Source organism: Mustela lutreola, chromosome 5 (assembly GCF_030435805.1).
Source record: "Mustela lutreola isolate mMusLut2 chromosome 5, mMusLut2.pri, whole genome shotgun sequence".
Lineage (NCBI taxonomy): Eukaryota > Metazoa > Chordata > Mammalia > Carnivora > Mustelidae > Mustela > Mustela lutreola.
The window spans coordinates 149,250,183-149,275,636 of record NC_081294.1 but is presented as its reverse complement, the minus strand read 5'-3'; the positions used below and the strand labels follow the sequence as shown (position 1 = coordinate 149,275,636).

The following is a 25,454-nucleotide window of genomic DNA, read 5'->3' as shown; positions in this document are numbered from 1 at the left end:
CCAAGAAGACTCAACTCCTCGTGCATGGGATCGTGGAGAAGGACTCTAATCCCTTGGATACCATCAGTGTCTCGTGTCTCTTCCTAAGAGATCAGCACAGTGGCCTGTAATTTTAAAAAGACCACTGCTGATCTTTTTCAGGAAAAAAGGGAGCCCGTGCCTTTCTTTGTACTGGTAAATGTCTGAAATAGGAAAGGTATCCCTTTACCTTCAACACTAGGTAGTTCTGTTGTTAAGCTGAGATCTTCCCGTGACCTTGAAGTTCTGTGTACGTGGGGATTATGCATCTCTTTCCATACCTGATACAGCACGGTCCACTGACTTGAAGACCTCCCTCCGGTCTTAGCTTGAGAAAAGATTGTGCAGTGTTATTTTTAATGGAATAATGGTTATTTCTACTCCATGCATTTATGCTAATTTACTCAGCTGTTATCTGTTCCTATTATACTCCCAGGTATATAACTGATATGCTCTGTTTCTTAAGAAATCTCTGAAATTTCCGCAAGTTGCTCCTTTACCATTTATTTCTTATTATTAAAGTCTGTTTGAGTCAAATATCATGCTTAAGCTCTTATAATACATGAACTAAGTTTTTAAAGCCCCACTTATAGGCCTGATCCTGGAGCTCGGCCAGGCATTTTTGGTGCTATGTGTTGAGGTCACCGAATGCTACAGTTTCTTTTCTTTTCTTTTTTTTTTCTTTCTTTTTTTTTTTTTAATTTATTTGACAGACAGAGATCACAAGCAGTCAGAGAGATAGAGAGACGAGGAAGCAGGCTCACCGCTGAGCAGAGAGCCCGAGGTGGGGCTTGATCCCAGGACCCTGAAATCATGACCTGAGCCAAAGGCAGAGGCTTTTGGTAGTGGTTAAAGGCAATGGTCAAAACCCACTGAGCCACCCAGGTGCCCCTGCTACAGTTTCTTATCTCTGGACACTTATGTACTTGGTGAACAAAATGTTTTTTTTTTTTTCATGTGGCTGAGATCAAATGTACTGACTTATTGGGGTTCTGTTCTCTTCTGGTTTTCAGGGTGCTGGTTGCACAGCCCTGGTGGTCGCTGTGGTGGCAAGAAAGCTAGAACTTACCAAAGCAGAAAAACACGTGCACAACTTCATGATGGATACTCAGCTGACCAAACGAGTGAGTCATCACCCTTGTGTCTTCCAAGGGACATTACCGTGTGGCTCTCCACGTTGGGCAATACGACCTCTATCTTGACCTCTGAACTGACATGACGTGCTTTAGCGTTAAGGCCTTTTTGGAATCACTTCCATTTTTTTTCCCCTGCATGTTGAGAACGGACTTGTTCTAACTTTAGGTCAGGGAGAAAACAATTGGACGACCTCGGTATTTACTCAAGGATCAAAACAGACCACATCAGTCTAAATAAATAAGTGCACTTAACATTTACGTTTGCAGGATACAAGAAGGGACCAATATTTGATTGAATAGGAAGGAACACACTGTCAAGTGTCATCGAGAAATTTTATGGGGAAGTGATTCAACACTGTCCTACTGAGCTTCTGTGAGCCCGTCGCTGTTCTAAAGACTGGGGTTGCGACGACAGGGAGAACCAGCCAGTAACTTTTAGGACCCCCAGGTAGTACCAGAGATAGGCCCTTTCTCTGATTTACAGGCTGTCCAGGAGATGAAGTACAGCATCCGCATGGGAAAATATGGTAGAAAACAGTAACCATGGTGTTTACAGAGCACTCCCTCTGGGTGAGGCTTGGCTGCAAGCATATCACTGCTGTAAACTGGGTTACAGGGAAAGTGGTAGTATTAGGCTTATTTTACAAATATGGAAGCCAAGACACAGAGAGGCTCGGTAACTTGCTCAAAGTCATCATATCAAGGAGGGAAAAGATTCTTATCCACTCCCACTCTATTTTTAGCCTCTCTGCATAGGTACTGGAGAAATCACAATGAAAGTTCAGATAACTCGATATTATTTTACAGCAACATCATCTTGCTGCGTCACCTGAAGCAGAATCTAATCAGGCTGTCATTGAAGTGACAAAAATACGTTGTAATTTGGCGACTTTACCCACAAAGGAGTCCATGGAGAGTTCAAGCTGAGGTGCAGTTTTCAGTGGTTTAACTCATTTTAGATTTAGACTTATTTTTTACTATTTTAACTCATTTTTTACTCATTTTAGCTTTAGATTTACTCATTTTAGATGTTAGATTTAGATTTTAGATAATCAGATTTAGATTAGATTTCACTCATTTAGATTTTGTCTGCAAAATGGTTACCTCAGCTCATTTGGTAAATACTTCCTAATAGATCCCTCACCCTGACGCACACATTTACACACGTGGGTAGTGTTTAGGAAAGGGAAACATGGATTCCAATTGCCTTGTCCTTCTCTAAGTCACATCTTGTCGTGCGACTTCATTGCATTTGGAAGGTCTGCATGTATTCTTGAGGATCTAAGCCGCTCGGTTGCAGACACCATCCTCTTGGCCTGGGCGTGCTCCTTCAATGTCTTCTACCCTCTGGGTGTCTCTCAGTCTCCAAACTCATGAACGTTCGTGAATATTACAGAAAGGCACAAGGAGAGACCTAAGTGCAGAGCTGAACAGAGGGTTAGGATTCTTGTCGCTTTCAAAAATACACCAGGAAATGACTATGGGATTGTGAGCCCACATATAGTCCAAACTTGAAGCAGATGTTTTATGGATCTCCTAATGGGCTTGTTTGGAAGAGTTCCACACTGTACAGTTCGTATCTAAGAGTCCAAAGTTGTGCAGTATCGAAAGAACTCTTCCACAGACCCCCTTGTATAATCCAGAGAATTTTTTTGTGAAGATGCTACATTATGAATTTCCCAAGAATTACCTTAATGCCACACTGGGGTAAAAAAATTACATTAAAACACCCTAATAGCCTATACACCATGTAAATCTTTTCAGCAACAAGAACAAAAGGTGTGACAGGATCCCAAATGAGAGAAACCAAGTTAGCATGTTGAGGCCAACCAAACTCCCCGGGTTTCATAAGCAAGTATTTGGTTCTAATTTGAGAAGGAAACATGTAATTGCTTTAGATTGACTTGGGGCTCCAGCTGTTCTGTATCCTACTTACTGAGCAGACAGATGTTAAAGCCACAGTAAAATACCTTTGATGGAGAGATCAATGCTATTTGGACAGGTCTCCAGGATCATGTGGGAGACATTCCAGGTTGGTTCGATCATTTAATTGGTTTAGCTCGGGGTCACTCAACTGCAGCATGGTTGATCTTTGGGAATGGATAGTTCTCTACTCTGCAGCTGTCCTGGGGCCTTGTTGACTGTTGAGTAGCATTTTTAGTAGACTCATGACAACCAATAATGCCTGTAGACACCGCCACATGTCCCCTCAGGGGACAACATTGCCCATGGTGAGAACTGCTGCTTTACTGGGTTATTCCCTGGGGATTTGGAGACTGAGACCATCCTCATAGCAGATATTCTTTGTGGCTACTCAACTTATTACAGTCTTCCTGGGAATAACATGTATTTAACAAAAGTACCCTGTGTGCCTATTATAGTTGAGGTTCTGTGTTACCTGCTGAGGATGTAGAACTGAAATATCACAGGGTGCTTTAAGCTTTTACACTACTGTGCCTTCAGCAAGTCAGATGAAAGGTCTGTTTGTTTGTTTTTCTCTGTTTGGCAGAAAAATGCACTCATGTTCTTGCTTCTTTTGCTCATGAGCCCCCTCAAAGCCCAGTCCCCTTTTGGAGGACTGTGGATCTTGAGAGCTTCCTTTGGTTTTTATGAATGGGTCTCATTTCCCAAAATGGACCATGTGTTCTGATCTTACAGCATCTCTGTTACAAGGACTTACAGACTTTAGTTGGACTCATAATGTACCACTATCTCTAGGAGTTTCTTCATAGAAAGCTTTTTTGGTAAGCAGTACTATCCTTAAATTCACATTCTCCACCGTGCTTTATTAATTCTGTTATCTCATTGCTACTTCTTAAAAGTTGAGCTGCTTTCCCATATTACTTGGGACAGAGGTCTCTTATAGGCCCAAGAAAGTCATTCCAGCAAGCCTGTCGACAGCTTGAATTTTTATGGGCAAAATGTCACTAAGTACAGTTACAAATGTTAAAATGGCGTTAGAATCAAACATAAATTTCTCAGGCTACCCATTTCATTATTAGAGTCAATAAAATATATGAAAATAATAGCCCTTTTATAGTTCTCCTCAACTTAATGAGTATCATTTACTTGACACTTGATTCCATTTTGTTATTTATGGAATTTCTAAATGGGCCCATTTATAATTGTGCCTTTTTAAATAAAAATTCTAAAATACTGGAAGATGACAGAATAATAGGATCCTGAGCTCACCTCTACCTCTGGATACACTGAGGCTACCACTACAGATAATGCAACCAACTCTGAAAATTCCGTAAAGACTAGCAGAACAGATCTTCTACGGGTAAAGACTGAAAGAAAAAGCCACATGGAGAAGGGGCACAGATGCGGTTGAGAACCCAGTCTCCTGCATGGCAACCCACAGGATGGAGGAACATCACAGGCACAGAGACCCTACCTAAAGAGTAAGGCCATCAAACCCCACATCGGGCAGCCCATGTTACTGGGGACCCGTACCACAGAGATGAGTCTCCATAAGTTCTGAATTCATATTCGTAGGAGCTTTCTCCAGGACTGGAAGTGCTGGTGGACACCATATTCTTGCCCTCCTTCAGCCTGGCTGGCAGCACTTTGCAGGAAACAATTCTGGTCCTTTCTGCCTACCTTGCTGGCACTGGTCATCCAACTGCACCTAGTGAGCATCCCCCTGAAGCAACTACTGCCCCCGGGAGGAGCCAGCCCCACCTACCCGTGGGCCTAGAGCAGTCAAAGCCCAGGCACAACAGGAGGACACATGCTGCTCACAGGGCCCACTGCTCTCTAGTACCTGGTTCTCGTGACCATAGTGGACTGTGCTACTGGGAACCACAGGACACTTTCTACCTAAGACCAATAGTACTTCCAACACCAAGAGACACAGCTGATCTACCTAATACATTGTAACAAGCAAAAAGAGTCAAACAAAATGAGGAGGCAGAGGAATATGTTCAAGAAGAAAGAAAAAGGCAAAACCTAAGAAAGACGGCTGAACCAACAAAATGGAGATAAGTAATATACACAATAAAGAGTTCAAAGTAATGGACCTAAATTGGGATGAACTCAGAACTTTAACAGAGCCTGAAAATATAAAGAACCAATCAGAACTGAAGAAGACAGTAACAAGAGAAAAACACACTAGAAGGAATCAAGAACAGATCAAAGGGTACACGAAACAGATGAACAACAGGGTAACTCATATTATAGGGGTCCCAGAAGCAACAGAGAGAATGGGGGCAGAATACTTACCAAAGAAAGAAGAGCTGAAAACGTCTCTGACCCAGGGGAAAGAAACAAATATACAGGTCCAGGAAGTACAGGGAGATGCAAACAAGAGGAACCCAAAGAGGCCAATACCATGACACATATTAAAATGACAAAAATTGCAGATGAAAAGAGAATCTTAAAAGTAGCACGAGAGGGGCACCTGGGTGTCTCTGTTGGTTATGTGTCTGACACTGGAGATCAGCTCAGGTCATAATATCAGGGTTGTGAGATAGATTCCCACATTGGCCTCCAAGGTCAGTGTAGAGCCTCCTTAAGATTCTCCCTCTCTTGGGATGCCTGGGTGGCTCAGTTGGTTAAGCTGCTGCCTTCGGCTTGGGGTCATGATCCCAGCATCCTGGGATCGAGTCCCACATTGGGCTCTTTGCTCAGCAGGGAGCCTGCTTCTCCCTCTGCCTCTGCCTGCTACTCTGCCTGCCTGTGCTCATTCGCTCTCTCTCTGACAAATAAATAAATAAAATCTAAAAAAAAAAAAAAAAAATTCTCCCTCTCCCCCTGCTCTCTCCAATTCCTACTCATGTTGGCTCTCTCAATAAATTATGTAAGTAAGTAAGTAGCAAGAAAAAAGCAACTAGTTAGGTACAAGGGAAACCCCATAAAGCTATTAGCTGAGTTTTCAGCAGAGTTTGCAAGCAAGAAGGGAGGGGCATGAGATATTCAAACTGCTGAAAGGAAAAAAACCTATACCAACAATATTCTACCCAGATAGTTTATCATTCAGAATTGAAAGAGACATCAAGGAGTTCATTACCACTACACTGTCCTTATAAGAAACATTAATTGGACTTCTTTAGCTCAGAAAGAAAGGTCTTAACTAGAAGAAAATCTTGAAAGGAAAAAGTTCACTGGTAAAAGCAAATATATAGTAATGGTAGTAGATGAGCCACTTACAAAGCTAGTATGAAGGGTCACAGACAAAAGCAGTAAAGTCCATTACGTCTACAGAAATTAGTTAAGGTATACGCAAAATTAAAATATGTAAAATATGTTATACATATAAAATATGAGCGACAGAATAGAAATATAATGCTTTGATTGGTTGATTGATTGATTGGAGATAGATGAGGAGAAAGAGAATCTCAAGTAGGCTCCATACCTAGCACAGAGCCTGATGCAGTGCTCAATTCACAACCCCAAGATCCTGACCTGAGCTGAAATCAGGAGTCGGATGCTTAACAGACTGAGCCATCCAGGCACCCCTAGAAAGGCAGTGCTTTTAGAATGCTTTTGAACTTAAGCGACCATCAACTTACTATCAACTATCATACACACTGGATATATGCACCTCATTGTAACCACAAGCCAAAAACTTGTAATAAGTGCACACAAAATAAAAAGAATCCTAACATAAAGCTATGAAAGCAAGAGAGCAAGAAAAGAAGAACAGAACTCCAAAAGCAATATAGGGAAACATCAAAATGGCAATAAGTACGTGCCTGTCAACAATTTAAGTGTAAATGGACTAAGTGATTCAACCAAAAGACACAGGATGACTGAATGGATAGAAAAATAGGACCCAGCTATATGGTCCCTACAAGAGACTTGCTTTTGACATAGAGACACATACTGACTGAAAGTGCAGAGACGAAGAAAGACATTCCATGCAAATGGAAAGGCTAAAAATCTGGGGTAGCAATACTTAACATCTGACAGAATAGACTTTAAACCAAGAGACAAAGAAGGGAATTACATACTGATAAGGAGAACAGTCCAACAAAAGGATATAATTCTAAATATCTATATACCCAGTATGTGAGGACCTAAATACATAAGCAAATATTAATAGACATAAGGGAGAAGTTGACAGTAATACAATAATGGTAGGGGACTTTAATACCCCCACTTGCAACAATGGATAGATTATCCAGACAGAATCAACCAGGAAAGAGTAGCTTTGAACACACATTAGACCAGGTGGACCTAACATATATAAAGCATATTCCACATCCAAATAGCAGAATACCCATTATTTTCATGTGCACCTGGGATACGCTCCAGGACAGATCACATATTAGGCCAAAGAACAAGTCTCAGTAACTTTAAGAAGATTGAACTCATATTGAGTATAATTCCCAACATAATGCTCTGAAACTAGAAAACGATTACAAGAAAAAACTGGAAGAAACAAACCACGGAGGCAATACAACATACTACCAAATAACCAATGTGTCTAGAAAGAAATCTAAGAAGAAATTAAAAAAAAAAACCTATAGACAAATGAAAATGAAAACACAACAGTCCAGAATCTTTGAGATGCACTGGAAGCAGTTATTAGAGGGAAGTTTATAGCAGGAGAGGCCTACCTCAAGAAGCAAGAAAAATCCCAAATAATCTACCCTTACATTTAAAGAAACTAAAACAAAACAAAGCAAAACAAATAATGCCCAAGTTAGTGGAGGGAAAGAAATACTAAAAATCAGAAACAAGAAAACAGTGGAAAGGACCAATGATACTAAGAGCTGGTTCACTGAAAAGATAAGGGAAATTGATAAATCCTTAACCAGACTCCTCAAACAAAAAAAGAGAAAGACTCAGATATATAAATCAGAAATGAAAGAGGAGAAGTAACAACCGACATGCCAAAAATACAAAGGATTATGAGAGACTACTGCAAAAAAATATACACCAACAAATTGGACCACAGAGAAGAAATGGATAAATTCCTAGAAACCTACAGTCTTCCAAGACTGAATCAGAAAGTAGGAACCTTGAACACATCAACTACTAGTAATAATACAGAACCCATAATAATATAAACTCCCAACAAATGTCTAAGAGCAAATAGTGGCTTCATGGGTAAACTCTACCAAACATTAAAAGAAGAGTTAACACTTACCCTTCTTATACCATTCCATAAAGAAGAGGAAGGAATGCTCCCAGATTCATTCTAGGAGGTCAGCACCACCCTGATTCCAAAACCAAATGAAGGCCCTACAAAAAAATAGAAGACTACAGACCAATATTTCTGATGAACATTGATATCAAAATCCTCAGCAAAATATGAGTAAACCACATTCAACAATACATTAAAAGGATCATCCACCAACAAAATAAAAAGGCCATCTGTTACTGAATGGGAGAATATATTTACAAGTGATGCACGAATAGGGAGTTAATAATTCAAAATATATAAGGAACTAATATAACTCAATACCAAAAAATCCAAATAATCCAATTAAAAACTGGTTAGAGGGCCTGAACAGAAATTCTCCACAGAAGACACACAGATGGCCAACAGGCACATGAAAAGATGCTCAGCATCACTCACCATCAGGAAAATTGAAATCCATATGGTTAGTATCAAAAAGACAAGATATAACAAGTGTTGATGAAGATGTAAAAGTAAGAGAACACTCATGGACTGTTGGTGGGAATGCAGACTGGTACAGCCATTATGGAAAATGACACAGGGATGCCTAAAAAAAAAAAAATGATAAGTACTATACAATCCAGTTCTTTCACTTCTGGGTATAGAAAAGGAAAACACTAATTAGAAAAGATATATGTACCCCTATATTTATTGCATTTTTAAAAATAGCTAAGCTATGGAAGCCATGTAAGTTTCAATCAACAGATGAATGGATACAGAAGATATGAAACATACATACACAGTGTAACATTACTTAGCTATAACAAAGAATGAAATGGTTGCAGTTTGCAAAAACATGTATGGAGCTAGAGAGTATCATGCTAAGTGATAGGAGTCAGACAAACACAAGGTACCATATGATTTCCTTCATAGGTGGAAGTTAAGAAATAAATGAAAAAATAGAGTTAAAAAGAGACACAGACCCAAAAACAAACAAACAAACAAAAAACAAAACTAGGCTTTTAAATACCCAGAACCGAATGAGAGTTGCCAGAGGAGAGTAGGGTTTGGAGATGGGCAAGGTAGTTGAGGGGGATTAAGAGATACAGACTTCCAGTTACAAAATGAGTAAGTCAAGTACGGTATCAGAAACACAGACAATATCCGTGGGACACCTTTGCACAGTGACAGGAATACGGTAAGGGCACAAATGCCGAGCATTTGGTAACACAACTGTCGAGTCACCACATTGTCCATACCCAACTAACGGAACACAGTATGGCAACTACAATTTAAAAAAAGAGTTCAAAGATCTGAAAGATTAGGAAAAACTTCTGGGACACAACCAAGAGTAAACAAGGACCTAACAGTCATGCAGAGTTACCAAGAGGAAGGTTCAAGATCCAAGTTCAATGGTGCCACTTATGGCTAGAGAAAACTGTAGCTATCCCCCAAAAACACTGCACAGAAGAAATCTTTTTTCCTGATGGTCACCAAGAATGATTATAGACATTCTGAAATTGGAATAGCCTTGTCAAAAAGGCATGAGTATGAATGTCAAACAGTTGATTATTCCTTCCGGGAAGAAATGTAGCTTTCCAAGCCTCTCATTGTGTCTCTTAACCGCATTGAACAATCTCCATGAAAAATTATTTTCCATGCCCAAGTTTCCAGAGGAACAACTGTATATAGAAACTGTTTCTCTGAGGGACAACCTTAGCCACATAAAATACTATGTTTGGAAGTGGAGCACACCATTCATGGCTCAGTGTATATCGGGGGAGATCGTCCCATGTAATTCCAAAAGCTTATGCGCCACGCTGTAATTCCAACATGGCAGAGGAGATCCATGGGCGCAGAATAATCTAATGACTTCAAAATGAAAGCCTAATAGTGATAGCTCGTCCTAGGGCTTAGGAAGACAAGAACCACCATTTTTTAGATTTGCTGTTTATCACCGGACAGAGGCAGCAGGTTTACCACACTCTAACTTTCTGGAAATGTTACTGCTCTTCATTCACGTCTGAACCAAGAAGAAATCTTGGGGTTTGGCCCTCTGCATACTTCCATTTTGGAAGGAAACTTGAAAACAAGCAATTCTGGGAGCCCAGACGTAATTTTTTTAAAGTAGCTAGATGTACCACAGAAGATAATTATACATATTAATGTCCACTGTGGGTGTTTCCAATCCTGTTAAGAATTCTCAATAAGATCCATAATAAGAACACCATTATGCAGTTATGTAATTTGGTTTCCTACGTGCCTCTTAGCAAGTGAACAGAAATGCTGGAGGATTCAGTCCATGGAGACTGCACTTTGGGCTTGGTGACATCAGCCCAGGGGCTGAAAACATGGAATGAATAGATCACTCGGCCTTACCCTGTTCCAAAGCCCCAGAATTCACCCAGCCCCATGTACCTGCTCCGAAGGGGAACCAGGCGGCACGTGGTGTGGTGTTCAGGCTTAGAAGTCTTGTCTGTGTTTGTCCCGGGCATCCCAGAGGCATTGCCCACAGCATACAAGGCAACATTTTACCGTAGTTAGGACAATGAGAGGCAAGGATCTCGATCTTGCTTCTTCTGGCAAAGGTTATGCTCTTTCCTCTTAAATTCGCGAAGAGGGGGAAGCATTGCTCTGAATTAAGTCTCTGAAGGGAGGGGCAAGACGAAAAAGGACATAAAAAAGGAGATTTCTTAAGAATCATAATAGTGCCAAGCAAAGGAGAACTAGAAACAAAGCACCCTTTAAGACAGTGCTCTAATAACATGTCTCTGTTTGAGCAAAGCAGAGTCTCAGCTCAAAGTCTGTCAGCTTTAAGGGCTTTTGTGATTTAGTACATATTGTTACACTTTGAAATATTATTCACCTTGCTACCTGGGGCTTTAATTTTTTTAAAAAATTATTACCGTAAGTCAGCAATAGAACATTTCATATTCTGAACCTTGAGAGACTGTGGACCCTGAGAAACAATCTGGAGGTTTCAAAGGGGAGAAACAATCTGGGGGGAGGGGGTAACAGGGCGATGGTATGTAGGAGGGCAGGAGGGCACATGCTATGATGAGCGCTGGGTGTTACCCTCAACTAATGAATCACTGAACACTGAAAAAAAAAAAAAAAAGAAAACACATTTCCTATCCTTTCTACCTATGAAGGAAGGTGGTTTTAAGGCATCTGGGTAAGTACTATTACCTTCAATAGAATTATTGCTTTTAGGGCCTCTGTTTTCTCAAAATACCTGATTATTAATATGTCTGGTAACATGTTTCTGATAAAAGATGTTAAGTGGAATTGAGCCTGAGTCAGGCAGAGCCAAAGTTCATGTTTTCCTTTTTTTCTGTCCTTATCTTTTGATGTACAGGAAAGAAGTTCTATTTCACAGTGGTGTTGGCCCATATATTGGCACTAGAGTTATGCCAGCTACTGATGGGGCCACATCGATGATCCCCCATAGCAACTATCATGGTATCTAACATGGGATAGAGACTTAATAAAAATGTGTTGAATTAGTAAATGGAAATTAGGGAAGACGTGGTTAGGTCTCTTCTGTAACCTCTATACCCTTCTTATCCAAAGGGTCCTTTGGTTGGTAAGTATGTATCTGTGGTTCATGATTAGAAACTTTTATGATGCCAAGTATATACCATGTTATCAGATATTTGTACTAGAGAGACACAAAGATGGGTGCCAAGACCCCTGCCCTCTGAGAGTCTGTAAATGCCCCCAAAGGGCAGGAGGGAAAGCCAGGGTTACAATGGGAGAAGACTGTATGGCAGGGTTCTTAACTTCATTAACAAGAGAAACTTGTGCCATAAAATCACCTTCCCTTTCATCTAAACCATCACGAATGCTTAGACCTACTTCCCTTCTCCAGTGGGCTAGCATTGCCCAGTAACAATTCCCCATTGCTCAAACCTGTGGAACACTGAGGTACTTAGTAACCAGTCTTCTCACTGTCCCCCATCCCTTTCAGCCTTAAAGGGTTGGAAAAAGCTACTTATCCCAGACACATGCGATCACTAGGCAGAGGGTGCATGGTTCTACTCTTGAATGTTCATCTTGTGGCTGCCATCTTGAAAAGTACCAGTTAAATGGGATGGCTTCAGAGTTTTATTCTTGTGTTCCACAACCTATTTGGGAGTTAGAAAGGGGAACATTTCAGCATTAATGCATCTGTCTCACAGTTTTTCAGAGCAGCTCTATAGAGTTTCATTTTCAGATGAGGAATCATTTTCATTCTTAGCCTGTCACCCGCAATGAGCGTCTCGTGCACACAAATCCTGCCACAGTGATCACAGAAGTTGAGGTTCCCTACTCCCATCAGCTATTCCCCTGTCATCCCAAAGAGAACAATAACAACAAAAAATCATTTAAAATACCTCGAGGGCAAGCAGTGTACCACCTTTGTAAAGATTTAGGAACTGGAGGAATTTGGCCTTTGCTGTTTATGGATGGGAGCCCAAAGCAAAATCCATTGTTAATGTTCTCCTGCAAACATCCCTATGTTCAGCCACTATGTCACTGTCCCATCTGTTTTTACCAAGTTTTCCAGTTTCCTCCTCTGTGTCTTGAGCTGATAAAATCAAGGAGGGGGCGTCCACCAGGTTTCCTTACCATCTTCCAGTTAGCTAAAGCCGTTCTGACAGCTGAGACTGCCATTCACTGGCCCTTCTGCTTCCCGGTGGGGAAGGGCCTATTCTAGCCCCAGTCGGTGACAGCCAGTAACTTGCTACCCCTTTCCCAAGGTCCTCAACCCTTACCCCAACTTACGCAGGCTCCTTATGACTGAAACGGACATAAGGACCAGATAGAAGATTCTTCCCAAAGGTGACTCCTACCCCTGTAAAGAAGAGAAATCTGTTTCTGTAAGAACAAAGAACCCAGAATTGACCTAGAACAACCTTCAACTTCACTATGGATGGCGGTCATGTTTCTTGGACACACTGCTGGAGCTCAGCACCCAGTATTTCAATGCTGTTTCCACTGGTTTCAGAAAGAAGGCTGTCGGCACAGTCTGAGGACAGTCCAGAGGACGAGCGTCACCAACCCAAGTTGCTGCTAAAAGCAGTTATAAGAAACGAGTCATTCTCTTAACGCGGGTTCTCGCAATAGAGTTTCACTCAGAAAGAAACCTTTACAGCAGCCTGACCGAGATTCACCACCAGCTACCAAACCTGGAGCTTTCTTGGCTAAAAATAGGAAAAAAAAGAAAAAAAAATACCACATAGATCCCTGTGATGGTAGTTGTAACGTAATTCTAAGACTCTTCCTGAATGAAGACTAAGTCCTGAAAAGGACTTTAGTAAGAATTCGCTCTACTTTTCTGATGTAGGGAAGAGAAAATTGAAGTCAGTCGTGGGAGGTTTAGCTAGTCTCCTTGATCTGACTCAGTTAGTCCCAAGAACTTAGAACCATTTCCCGAGTCCAGTTCTCTGCCCTGTCTTCCCCACCACTTCGACTTTCTCACAGAGTCGTCTTCCTCTACCCGGCGCCCCTAGAAACATCTTTTGTCCATCACTCAGAAGAATTCTAGGGATCAACTTTGGGGGGTGGTATTAGTTTCAGAAGTAGAATTTAGTGATCGAACAGTTGCATAGAGCACCCAGTGTTTACGAGATTAAGTTCCCTCCTTAAAGCCCATCCCCCAGTTACCCCATCCCTTCAGCCCCCTCCCCTCCAGCAACCCGCAGTCTCTTTCCTAGAGTTAAGAGTCTCTCCCACATTGCCTCATGGATCAGCTTCTTAGAGTAAAGTCATTAATAATTAGCCTAAGTGTAAGCTTTGGGTCTTGGTACCCTGCACTGTGAGCTAGGGAGAGGCCAAACTTGGCCTTAGCTGGGCCTTTATCAAGTTCCAGGAATTGTTGAAGATGCTACTCAAGAAAGCAAGGGCTTGAATATTACCACAAAGTATTCATACCTTCCATCGGCTACACTAGGTCTTGGCAGTGTTACTGAAACACTTACATCCTTTACAAGGATATGTCTTACAGGGATGTGTCTCATCTTATCTGTCTCGTCTTATAAGGATATGTCTCATCCATTGGAAATGCAGCGTCCTTAAATTAACCAAACTAAAATCACAGCAGCCTAGGCTCTCGGTCAGCCTATGCTAACAGGCATACAGTTTGCTAAGTCGCCCCCGGAGGGCAGAAGAATTGGACCACTTGGACAGTGAGCAGCCGAAACATGCCCTTCATGTCGTTTTGCGGTCAAAAATACCAACCAAGCTTTTAAGAGACAAGATTTACCTTGGCCTTCTGGCATTTTGCCTTCCTCCAGGGAAAGGAAGAACATGGGGATAACAATTACAAGACAGGGTAGGGGAAAATCAGCACCTTCCCCCGCCCCACCCCGTGTTGCCAGACAGGTCACAGGCACCTCTTGATATCTTTAAAAAAAAAAAAAAAAAAAAAAAAAACTTAATTGAATAAAAAGGTTTCTGAGGAGTAGACTTTAGTCCAGAAAGACATCAGTACTTCCCTAATATTCCATTTTTAAAGGGGTTCCCAGACACATACTTTTTGACAGGCACAGATTCAAGATACATCTTTTCTTTTTGTGAGAAACAGTTATTCAACAGAGCTAGAACTTACCATGATCATTCAGATGATGAATATGACCCCCCCCCCCCGCCCCCGCCCCCAGTCACGTTGCAAAGGATTCTGCTCTGGAATTTATCAACTGTTGTGTTCGTTTGTTTTCTTAACAGGTGAAAAACGCAGCTGCCAATGTACTCAGGGAAACATGGCTAATTTACAAAAATACGAAGCTAGTAAAGAAGATAGATCATGCAAAAGTAAGAAAACATCAACGAAAATTCTTGCAAGCTATTCACCAGTAAGTACCACTTCTCATCTGTTGCCTTCCTGCTTGTGTAGCTCTGGGTCTAAATTCTCCTACTCGGTCATTATTCTCTTGTGAGAAGAAAGAAAAAGAAAACACTATCATGTCTGTGCCCAGAAGACATTATTTGGCATTTTATTAATTCCACAGATGAAATCCTAAGAAGATTGTCAGTTCTTTTTAGGACTAAAAAAAAAATCATTCGTTATGGGGAGAATTGTCAATTACTGAATTAATTAAAATGTCTTGTCAGGTTCTCTCTTTAGAAACAATATTTTCAGTTGCAATCATATTTCTTAGTGTAGTTTAATTATTCCTCTACTTTGCCCTAGGACATTTGTATCTACTGAAAAATCTTGGCAAACATTTAATATTTTATGACCTACCTGGATTATTTTTTTTTAACACATGGCCAACATGTTTCTATGAAGATCGTATAGATGGTTGATTTAATACTTGCATTTAAATCAGTCTTTACTCAGGACTTAGGGGATTTTCCCTATGCTCCGTGTTCATTATAGATGTTACAGTGCCTGGAGACCTATACCCTTTCACTGTTATTCTGACTTTATCCAGACCACCATTGTTCCAATTGCTGAAATTCTTTGCACCATTTTGTTGTAACGCTATATATGACCATCCTAGACCTTTAAAGGATAAATGCCTGTATAGTGACTTTCAATAATGACTTGAAAGCACCAGTTCTCTCTCCCCCAGGTTGGCAGCATCCTTACCGTAAGTACACTCATGGGGGCATCCATCTCGAGGCCGCACAGCCTTGCTCCTAGCTCCATGCCATTTCTGTGTGGGGAAGAGCAGATCCATCACATGGGTGGGTCAGGAAAGTAGCTGTCCTCATGTAGCCTGCCAGGGGAATCATGGGAAGGTGGGTCACTGTTCGGTGTTCTAATTAGACGGCAAGGTGTGTCCTTCTCGGAGCTGCCTGGGCGCGGTAGACCAGAAAGCTCTGAACCTGGAGTTTTAATTGTCTGTCCTCAGATAGTACACATGTAATATATTATGCTGAGAGTCTCTGGGGAAATGACTCAGTATTCAAGGGCTACTCTCTCATCTCTCCCTCCCAACTGTGCGTTTGCCCTCATGGCCACTTAGAACGCTTTAATCACATTCTTGTTGCCATCAGCACCAAAGTGACATCATTTCCCCTTTAGCTCTGGGACATCACACGGGGCCCCCAACTATGCTTTTTATCCCATTGGAAGAAAAGGCCAGAATTTTAAGGTAATGCTCTGTCCAAAGTATGGGAATGTATAAAAGGGAAGCACAGAGGGACACAGGATCAGATCTGGCTCCCAAGAGGAATCTGCCTGCTGATCACAGCTACCTTTACAACCAAATACTACCCCCCAGGAGCCTCCACATCTTGATTCCTTAAAGTTTAGATCTAAGAGAGCAAGTCCACTGAGAGATGCTGAGCCTTCACCTCTGAGCCCAGGCCGCCTCCTCAAGGGTCCCCTGGGACCTCTCTCCTTGTCGAGTGACCATTCCTATACCCCCACGAGCATACCACACAGACACCCAATATTCCTCCAGAAGGTACATACCATATACTGTGGAGAAATAATTCTTGGTACTTTTAGTGTTTCAATACAAACCTATATTAAAGTATGTTAAAAAAAAAACAAAAAAATACAACAACCACTTAGCTGTGAGGGTGGGAGTGGGCAGTCTATGGGTCCAGCAACCACATATGCCATTTCCTCGGGATCATATTTTTAAGCCTTTTTGTCAGTGTAATGTACCTATTAAATAGAAAATGAAATGTGATTGGCCTTGGATGCCACCGATAGGTTTTTATATAACAAAACTATTGGAAAAACTGCTTTGATGGTTTCTGTAATAATTTTGTAGCCACGTGTGAACGGTGGGTATATTTTCATCTATCTTTTCACAAAATGCATTCGTGCTGCCATCTCTGGGTGGGGAGGTGGGAGTGGGGGTGGTGGGGAGGACAGCTTCGGGGTAGTCACCGTAAAGTTTTTTCAACTCTGCTTCAGGTTTGAAAGATTTTACAGCATGTCAGAAAAAAATACTAGGAGAGGCAAAGTTGAAAAACTGTCCCTAAGCAATTGTTAGATTGCTAGAAGGTGCTAGATTGCTCTTAAGGGTTTCGAGGTATAACTTACATGGGTCTTCCAGAATCCCTCTCTGGGATAGAGTACCAGAGGAAGCCATTCCTGATTCTTCTGCTCCTCGCAGACATTTCTCATTCTATTTCTTCGGTAGCAACAATGTACTTCTAAAGTAGATAAGCTCCTAGCTGTGCGAATGTTCGGAATTGTTTTATAATTTAGTCTTGGGGTTATCTGATTTCCTTTGAGGCGGGAGGGTACTTATACTTCGTTAAAAAAAAAAAAAGTAAAAAAAAAAAAGTACAACTGAGCATTTATATGGGCTGGGTTTTGGCTAGATTATTCTAATCATGCCTAGTTTCTCATTTTAAGTGAGTGAGTGAAGTCATGCAGGAAAGCACACAGGGCTCGATTCTTCAGGGCAAGGCTTGTATTGCCCACTATTCAGACACAGATTTACAAATTCATTGGCTAGAGCTCTGCTGGCCTCTCCCATCCTCTGATTTGTCCTGAGAGCTTTTCTGGAGCTCGTTCTGGACTCCCCTCTTCCCAGCGTCTCTCCCTGACACATGGCCTCCCTAGTGTCCGGTAGATGCCTGCTTTTCCAGGCTCTGTCCTCTTTCTAGTAACAGATCTGTCTTTTGGGATCATCACTTAGTTCCAGGAAGCATTCTGTTCCTGTAGACCTTTGAGCACTTTTTCTGGTATCAGCTTTAACTCTTTTAAAGTGTATCATTCTTCTACCGCAACTACAGACCCAGCAAGCAACACAAACCTGTCTCGGAGCTGAGAAATTCCGTAAACAGAATTTCTCGAATGCTGAGCTTTTGGATTGCCCACCTTTCAGAAAGCCAGGCTTCTGAACAGCTTGGAGGAGATGTACCCCCTCCAAAAACCACCGACAACATTATAATTCCATTATTGAAACTACAGTCCCTAGGACATTCATATTAGGCCAAAATGGGTCTTGTAGTTCACTTGGACATCGTCTATCAAAGAGGCCATAATGACCTGCTAGAGGTTCTTCCTTCTGAACCTTTGTTCTGGGGAAAGCGCTGTGTTTCGGGTGGGGCAGTCTCTCAGTGGGGAAGGACGCTAATGTAATTGGACAGTGTTTTGCTGTGATCACTGTGCCAAAATCCTGCAGAACCTTAACAGGATCTTTCCGCCAATGAATCGAGCCCCCTGTGCACAACTGAACACCACGCTGTGTTATTCTGTTCCAGAATATTTTACAGTTTCTTTTCTTTTGTTTTGTCTTTTTATTTCAACAAAATGAAAATAGAGCTCGGAAGTAAGTTGTGTGAGCCGCTCCCCTCAACATTTGCAGAATTTTCTACTGGCTGCATGCACCCAAGCAGATCCTTTATTTGTGAATTTCAGTAGTCTGATTGCTGCTATGGAAATGTGATCCAAAATCATGATCTTTTCCTGTGATAAGTGAAGTTCACAAAGAAGAAGTCAACATATGTTCCTTATTCTTCTTTTCGGGGGTGGGGGGGTGGGGAGAAAAAAGTCAAACATACACCTGCATGTTACCTGCTTTTTATCCTGGCAGCTCCAGCTCGAAGTAGGCTTTTTTCTGCCAGTTCTATGGTGCAGGCAGTCTCAGGAGCAGCAAGATGAGAAGACTTAAGTGCAGGGAGCTCAGGGGATTCCACTCAAATAGGGCTGCTTGGTGTCAGCCTTCTAGATTAGCAGAAAAGAAAATGGGCAAAATTCTACTGTCAGAAACATAATATATATATAATATATATTATATATATTAAATACAATAATATATATAATATATAATATACATAATATAGGAATTTAAGAGAAGCAAATAAGGCTTCGCTGTTTGGAAGACAGAGTACCCACTGAGTGAGGGGACCAGCACTCTGGCCCTTCTGTGGGACCAGTCAAGCTGAGCTCACCAGTTGCTGGAGGCTTCTGTTCTGGTTCTGCAAACTCGGGTCATTCACCTGCCGCCTCTCCTATTACTTAAATCTGAAAACAAAGCTTGGTGTAAGTCCTTATCACAAAATGGCTAAGAAAACAAAAACAAAACTAAACAAAACCAAAAAACCGTTCCCAGCAAAGAGAGGTAAAGGCAGCATCAGCCAGCAATCGAAACACTGGCGTTGAATTCTAGCCACGGACTGTTGTCTGCAGAAAGCTCTCAGCTGAAATCCTGCTCTCTCTTTTTTCAAAAAGGAGAGACTAACAGGTGTTGGGAGATAAAAACAGGATAGGACCAGCCTGAGACATTTTTCCTGTAATAATCAAGAATTGGAAGAGAATTAAAGAGAAGAACTGTCTCTCCATCTGGCTTAGTATTTAAGGTCTTGTTAGCATGTCACTCAGCCATCTAGAACACCTCTGCTGGTATAAATCCAGCATTTCAGAACCACTGTCAGAACCTAACCCAGTCAGGTTGAAGTTCAGACTAGGGCCAGGGAGAATGAGTCCATGCCCAGCCCCTTTGTTCTCTCTAGTACATTTCTGTAGGATGACCCCACACAGGATCCAAGGTTTTTTGGTATTTGTTTTTTGTTTTTGGCAGGGGGAGGGAAGGGACTTGTTTTTAAAAGACAGACATCAAGAACTGCAATCCTTGTAACTACTTAGAGAAGCCTATCTCAACGATGTGTTACATTTAAATACATATTTGTAAATTTCTTTTACACTTAAACAGACTCTGTCTCTCCAAGAGCCTAGAAAGGAGAACTGAGTTCCAAGCATTCTAATAGACAAACACAGACTCACCACGACAAGTTACAACCTTAAGCTGTAGTAGATGGTTAAATATCGTGTTCTAGACAGGTGTCGGTTAAACCCATACTGGCAGAAGGAACTCTATCTTCACGATTGAGCAGATTTGGGGACATATTGGATATCGTAGTTTCAAAACAAAATCACTCCGCATCATGAACATTTGTTGCAAAAATCTCCCTGGCAGTAAAATCTTGCCCTGTGAATTTTTTTTATCTTTTTTTTTGGTAATTACCTTTCATTTAAATTGGGAAATGACCAAGATGACTCTCTCCAACATCAACACTATACTTTGCAAACAACCTGTCATCAAGGCAATAAGGTTAGCATGGAATTTTTTTTTTTTTTTTTTTTTACTAAGGAGCTGAGAGAAACTTGCGCTCCTTTCCTGGAGCGTGGCTCTGAATCATTGGCTTAAAACAATAAACCACTTTTCTCTTGTTGGAAAATCTTAATTTCTTGGTACAGAGTAAGCAATGAATAAAATTTTTTTTTGAGATCTTATAGTAAACGAGTTAAGGAATAATAGTAAGAGCTGTCATTCAGAAAGATTTTTTTAAGTGGCTTTTTGACTGTCAATCATATATACGCAATGATATTTCAAAGTATCTAAAAGTAACTTTACAAGTAGCAGTCCCATCTGTCAGACATTTTAATTGTCCGCTGACTTTTATCAACAAGGAAAAAAAATAAGGGAAATTCTCCCGAGGAAATGGTCTGGCTTCCCTTCAAATTCATGGCAGTTTAAGATAAAAGTCAAGCAAAATACAAGGAAGAATAAGAGAATTATGTGTTTTGAGTTATCTTGCTGCTGGTTGAATAAAAGCTTTATTTTTGCCAATAAGAATCTCACTTATCACTGTGTTTCATCAGGTTCAAATACCTAACCCAATCCATCTCCAACTGAACAGGGCTATGCCCCGTATCTAGTCATGTAGGCATAGGAAGGTACTCACTGCTCCAACATCGATGAAATTCCCGTCGCTTTGCCTATTTCTTCCTATGTCTATTTGAAACGATACTGGGATTGAAAGGAATGTTTTGGCTTTTCTCATATGGTTAAATCCTTATGAGCCTTTCTCCGTTCAACTTTTAACTCCCTGGTAAATACTTGTCCTAAGGACACCTCATCTCTTACTCTCTCTCTCTCTCTCTCTCTCCTTTCCTTTTTTGCGGTGTTGGGGAAGCATGCTTCTCATTGTACCAGATACATAACCAGTTTGGACTTGACCCCAAATATTCAAGGCATTATCCATGCAGTTCTTTGCTCTTGTCGATTTTATGCATGCTCTTTGGAAGGCATAGGAGAGCAATAGAAAGGAAGGAGCCCTTCTGACTTCAGATTCTGTCTTTTAGATTAAGAAGTGTGAAAATGGAGCAGAGGAAATTGAATGACCAAGCCAATACTTTGGTGGACCTGGCCAAGGTAAGCTTGGGGTCAGAGCCCTCACGATGAGGTCTGTCGGAACGAAGCTCTGCACAGTCACTGCTCGTGCTTTGGGAGGAGGACTCCCCAAACTTGTTAAATGCGTCAACCCAACAAACCACCCTAAACATGGTGACCCAACTCAATAGAATTTTCCTAAAATTCTTCCTTCATATGCTTCCCCTACATAAATTATTCAGACCCCATTCCAGAAGCCTTCCTACTTATAGGGGCTTGAAAATACAGTAAGAAATATAAGTGGAATATGAGACAACACCCTTGAGTTTCGTATTTGTCATTCTGTTTCATCCCTTTGAGAGCAGAACTACATGCTGAGTTTGACCATTATGTTCAGGGCTACATAGGACTCATCAGTAAAATTATTCTATTTATTTTAATCCCACTCAGAAGACTGTGATGTTGAAATGTAAAATATATATATATATATATATATATATATATATATATATATATATACACACAAGAAATTACATCGTAATGTGAAAATCATCTTTCCAAAAAAAGGGGAATCATTTTAAAATGTTGGATTCTTTTCTCATTATTTAGAAAATCACCATGCTTTTTAAAAAGTTCATTAATGGTCCCTTGATTCTTCTGTCACACTCACAAGATTTATCTGGTTGATTTTTGGTTGTTCCTCTCAAGTCAGTCCAAATGTAAGTATTTGCCGACAATAACAACCTTCCATTTTCCTGAGCTGATTCCAAAAGAGCCATTACGTGGAAGTTCTCAACCTTTTAACAAGAATGCTTTTAAAGGGGCAGCTGTCTCTAGGGACATCTGGGTGGCTCAGTTGGTTAAGCATCAGACTGTTGACTCCAGCTCAGGTCATGATCTCAGGGTCCTGAGATCAAGCCCTGCATTAGGCTTTATTCCCAGTGGGGAGTCTGCTGGAGATTCTCTCTGTCCCTCTTCCCCTCCCCATGCATGCTTTCTCTCTCTCTCTCAAAATAAATCTTAAAAAAAATAAAGGGGCAACTCTCAGTCAAACCCGTACATCCTGTTCTCTTTTAGAAAGCCTTGGTATCCCTAGGGAAATTACATCTATTTGTCCTAACCTCATGAGATAACACAGCTAAGTTATATTTGCATTAATGTATATCGATAACACATACTATAGAAATATGTAAAAGTTGACTCTTTGAGACCAAGAGATAGAAGATAAGCGAAGTATTCAATGACTTTCCCCTGGGGGAGGATATATCATGCACTGAAGGTGGGGAGCACACATGAGACTCAAAAATGTTCTCAATTTACACACACAGCTCTCAGGTGGACATGTCTTGAACAAAGATGGGGCAGACTCTTACATCACTCCAAGGCCAAATGATAAAAGAAACTGGGTAAATAAAACAGACCACTTAGAAATAATATAACCTATAACATTTTACTATATATAATTTAATATTATGAATCTGTACTTTATAATGCCACTTAATGTCACTTCAGGAGTCTAGAAGGCGAGATGCTCATAGATCTATACTCTGCTATAGATTTCAAATTATTTCTTGAGTACCATGTTTCTTATCATGACTACAGATCTCCTGTGCCATAAGGGTTCAGTATTTTCTGAATTGCTCCCATAGTCTCAACACTATGTTGAAAAGATTCAGTTAATGTGCTCTGTCTCCATGACCAAACTCAAACCAGATGCCTGTGTCCTGAATAGTAACTCCCTTAGTCGGTCAGTTCATTTATCATCATTAAGGGGTTATTAAGCAAGTAAGAGCACATTTAATAGAGGGAAATGAGAGAGAGGAATGGACAGCTTTAACAAAGGGCTTGAAACATGGGAAAAGCAGCAATGGACTGAGATTCACGTGCCCACGCTTCCCTTCTTCTGGTCTCTCAGTTCCCGTCGGAAACATAACTGGGAGTCCAATTTACGAATAGACTCTCGTCAAGACAATCCATTTCAAGATACATTTTCCTCTTTCAAACCATTCAGCTCTGAAAAACCTGTAGCCAACAGGGTAGACTGGTCACGTAATCACTCCCAATTTTTCACCTCTCAAAAGGCTACTTGACCCAATGAAGAGCCTGTGATTTGAAACCTAGGACCACACAAGATTTTTCAGATTTTTTTCTTGCTTTAAGTTATAAATTACTTGGCCAAATTAGTTTCTCCTAAACTTCCTTCCTATCCCACCTTCACAATTTTTGCTACATCCAGTACCGACGATATACTCTCATGTATTCTTTCAGTGTGCTTCATTTAAAAAATTACGCTTGCCCTGATAAATATTACATGTTGCAAAACGAATGTGATGTGCTAACTTTTGGAGCTGCTACTAAGAGATCCATGTAAATATTAAATCACAACCTTGTCTCTTCACCACCAAAAATCATGGGGCATACCACCAATGGACCTGTATGACATTTTCTGCAACTGGATCAAATGAAGGCTTAAGAGCTTATATATTTTTAGGAGGGGAGGGTCAGTGGGGGAGAGAGAGAATCTTAAGCAGGCTCCACATTCAGTGTGGAGCCCAAGGTGGGGCTTGATCTCAAAACCCTGAGATCACAAACTGAGCCAAAACCAAGAGATGGAGGCTCAACTGAGCACCCCCAGGGGCCCCAAAGATCTTACATTTCTAAATCCTGGCATTGAACCGACGTACTGAATCTGCTTTGAAAAGTCAAGTGTTCCGTGACCCGATGTCCCTATTTCTTTGCATGCCGCCAAAAGGAAGCCAACCCTCAGACTTGCAGAGTTCAGAGCTTGTTTCCAGGGCAAATGTCCCGAAACACAAATTCGTGGTTTCGCTATCTGTCTCCTGTCCTCTTTTGCAGACCCAGAACATCATGTATGACATGATTTCCGACCTAAATGAACGGAGCGAAGATTTTGAGAAGAGGATCGTTACCGTGGAGACCAAGCTAGAGACTCTGATTGGGAGCATCCACGCCCTCCCTGGGCTCATCAGCCAGACCATCAGGCAACAGCAGAGAGATTTCATCGAGGCTCAGATGGAGAGCTACGACAAGCACGTCACCTACAACGCTGAGCGGTCCCGGTCCTCGTCCAGGAGACGGCGGTCCTCCTCCACAGCGCCACCAACTTCATCAGAGAGTAGCTAGAAGAGAATCAGTTAACCACAAAATAAGACTTTTTGCCATCATATGGTCAATATTTTAGCTTTTATTGTAAAGCCCCTATGGTTCTAATCAGCGTTATCCGGGTTCTGATGTCAGAATCCTGGGAACCTGACACTAAGTTTTAGGCCAAAATGAGTGAAAACTCTTTTTCTTTTCCTTTCAGATGCACAAGGAATGCACCAATTATTGCTCTATAGATTGTTCCTCCTGTAATTTCACTAACTTTTTATTCATGCACTTCAAACAAACTTTACTACTACATTATATGATATATAATAAAAAAAAAGTTAATTTCTGCACATACTTGTTTGGTCACTTGACACTCCTAAAGGTTCACTTCTCCCATGGTTTTCAAGCTAAAATGACTGGTTATCATCGGATACACGTTGATAACGTTCATTCCCCAGAGTCTGGCTGCTTGGAAGAAGACTTTCAGTCTCTCCGTACTCCATTCACTAAGCTTTTCCCCTGTTAGGTAATGTTACAGTCACATTCATTTGACGCAACCAGCTTGCTATTCTTTTTGAGTTTACGGTGTCTGGTTTCTAATTGCATCTGTTTCCAAATTATCTGGAAGGTGGAGCTGTTACATCAAAGCATCTATATACAGGGGTGCACAGATGCTTTCTAGAATTATTTTATTCCCAGTTTACCAGGAAATGTATTTAAAGAAAGTATTAGGGTACACTGCTGTCTGTGAACTAATATTGAAGACTTTTTGGTCTAAACTAGTTATTTTGTCTTCTTCCTTGGGTTCGTTTATTATGGGAGGACCACAATGTGCTCGGTTTGGATTTCATTTATACTCACATATGCATCTGTTCGCATAGTCCCTTACATTGTAGTGGACATAAACGAGCCTAACTCAACATGTCCCTTATCATTTGGCAAGGTGGAACTCTTGGTCAAGGCAAGACCAGCCTCTTGGTTTCTACTTGTGTATTTGGTACCAGGAAGTAAATGGCACCTAGTCAATTTCATGAGCTCTATCACATT

The 25,454-nt window shown here is 41.1% G+C and overlaps 1 protein-coding gene across 4 annotated transcripts in view; it reads left to right on the top strand.

Moving 5' to 3' along the window:
- KCNN2 (potassium calcium-activated channel subfamily N member 2) overlaps positions 1-24,757 on the top strand; it is a 478,995-nt gene extending 454,238 nt beyond the window's left edge. For all 4 annotated transcript variants that reach the window (XM_059175837.1, XM_059175836.1, XM_059175838.1 and 1 more), the window contains 4 exons: positions 1,032-1,142; positions 14,932-15,059; positions 21,269-21,338; positions 24,153-24,757. In XM_059175837.1, the coding sequence (XP_059031820.1) occupies positions 1,032-1,142; positions 14,932-15,059; positions 21,269-21,338; positions 24,153-24,440 (597 nt within the window). In that variant the 3' untranslated portion in view covers positions 24,441-24,757. The remainder of the gene's footprint in view (positions 1-1,031; positions 1,143-14,931; positions 15,060-21,268; positions 21,339-24,152) is intronic.
- Positions 24,758-25,454: the final 697 nt, after the last annotated feature.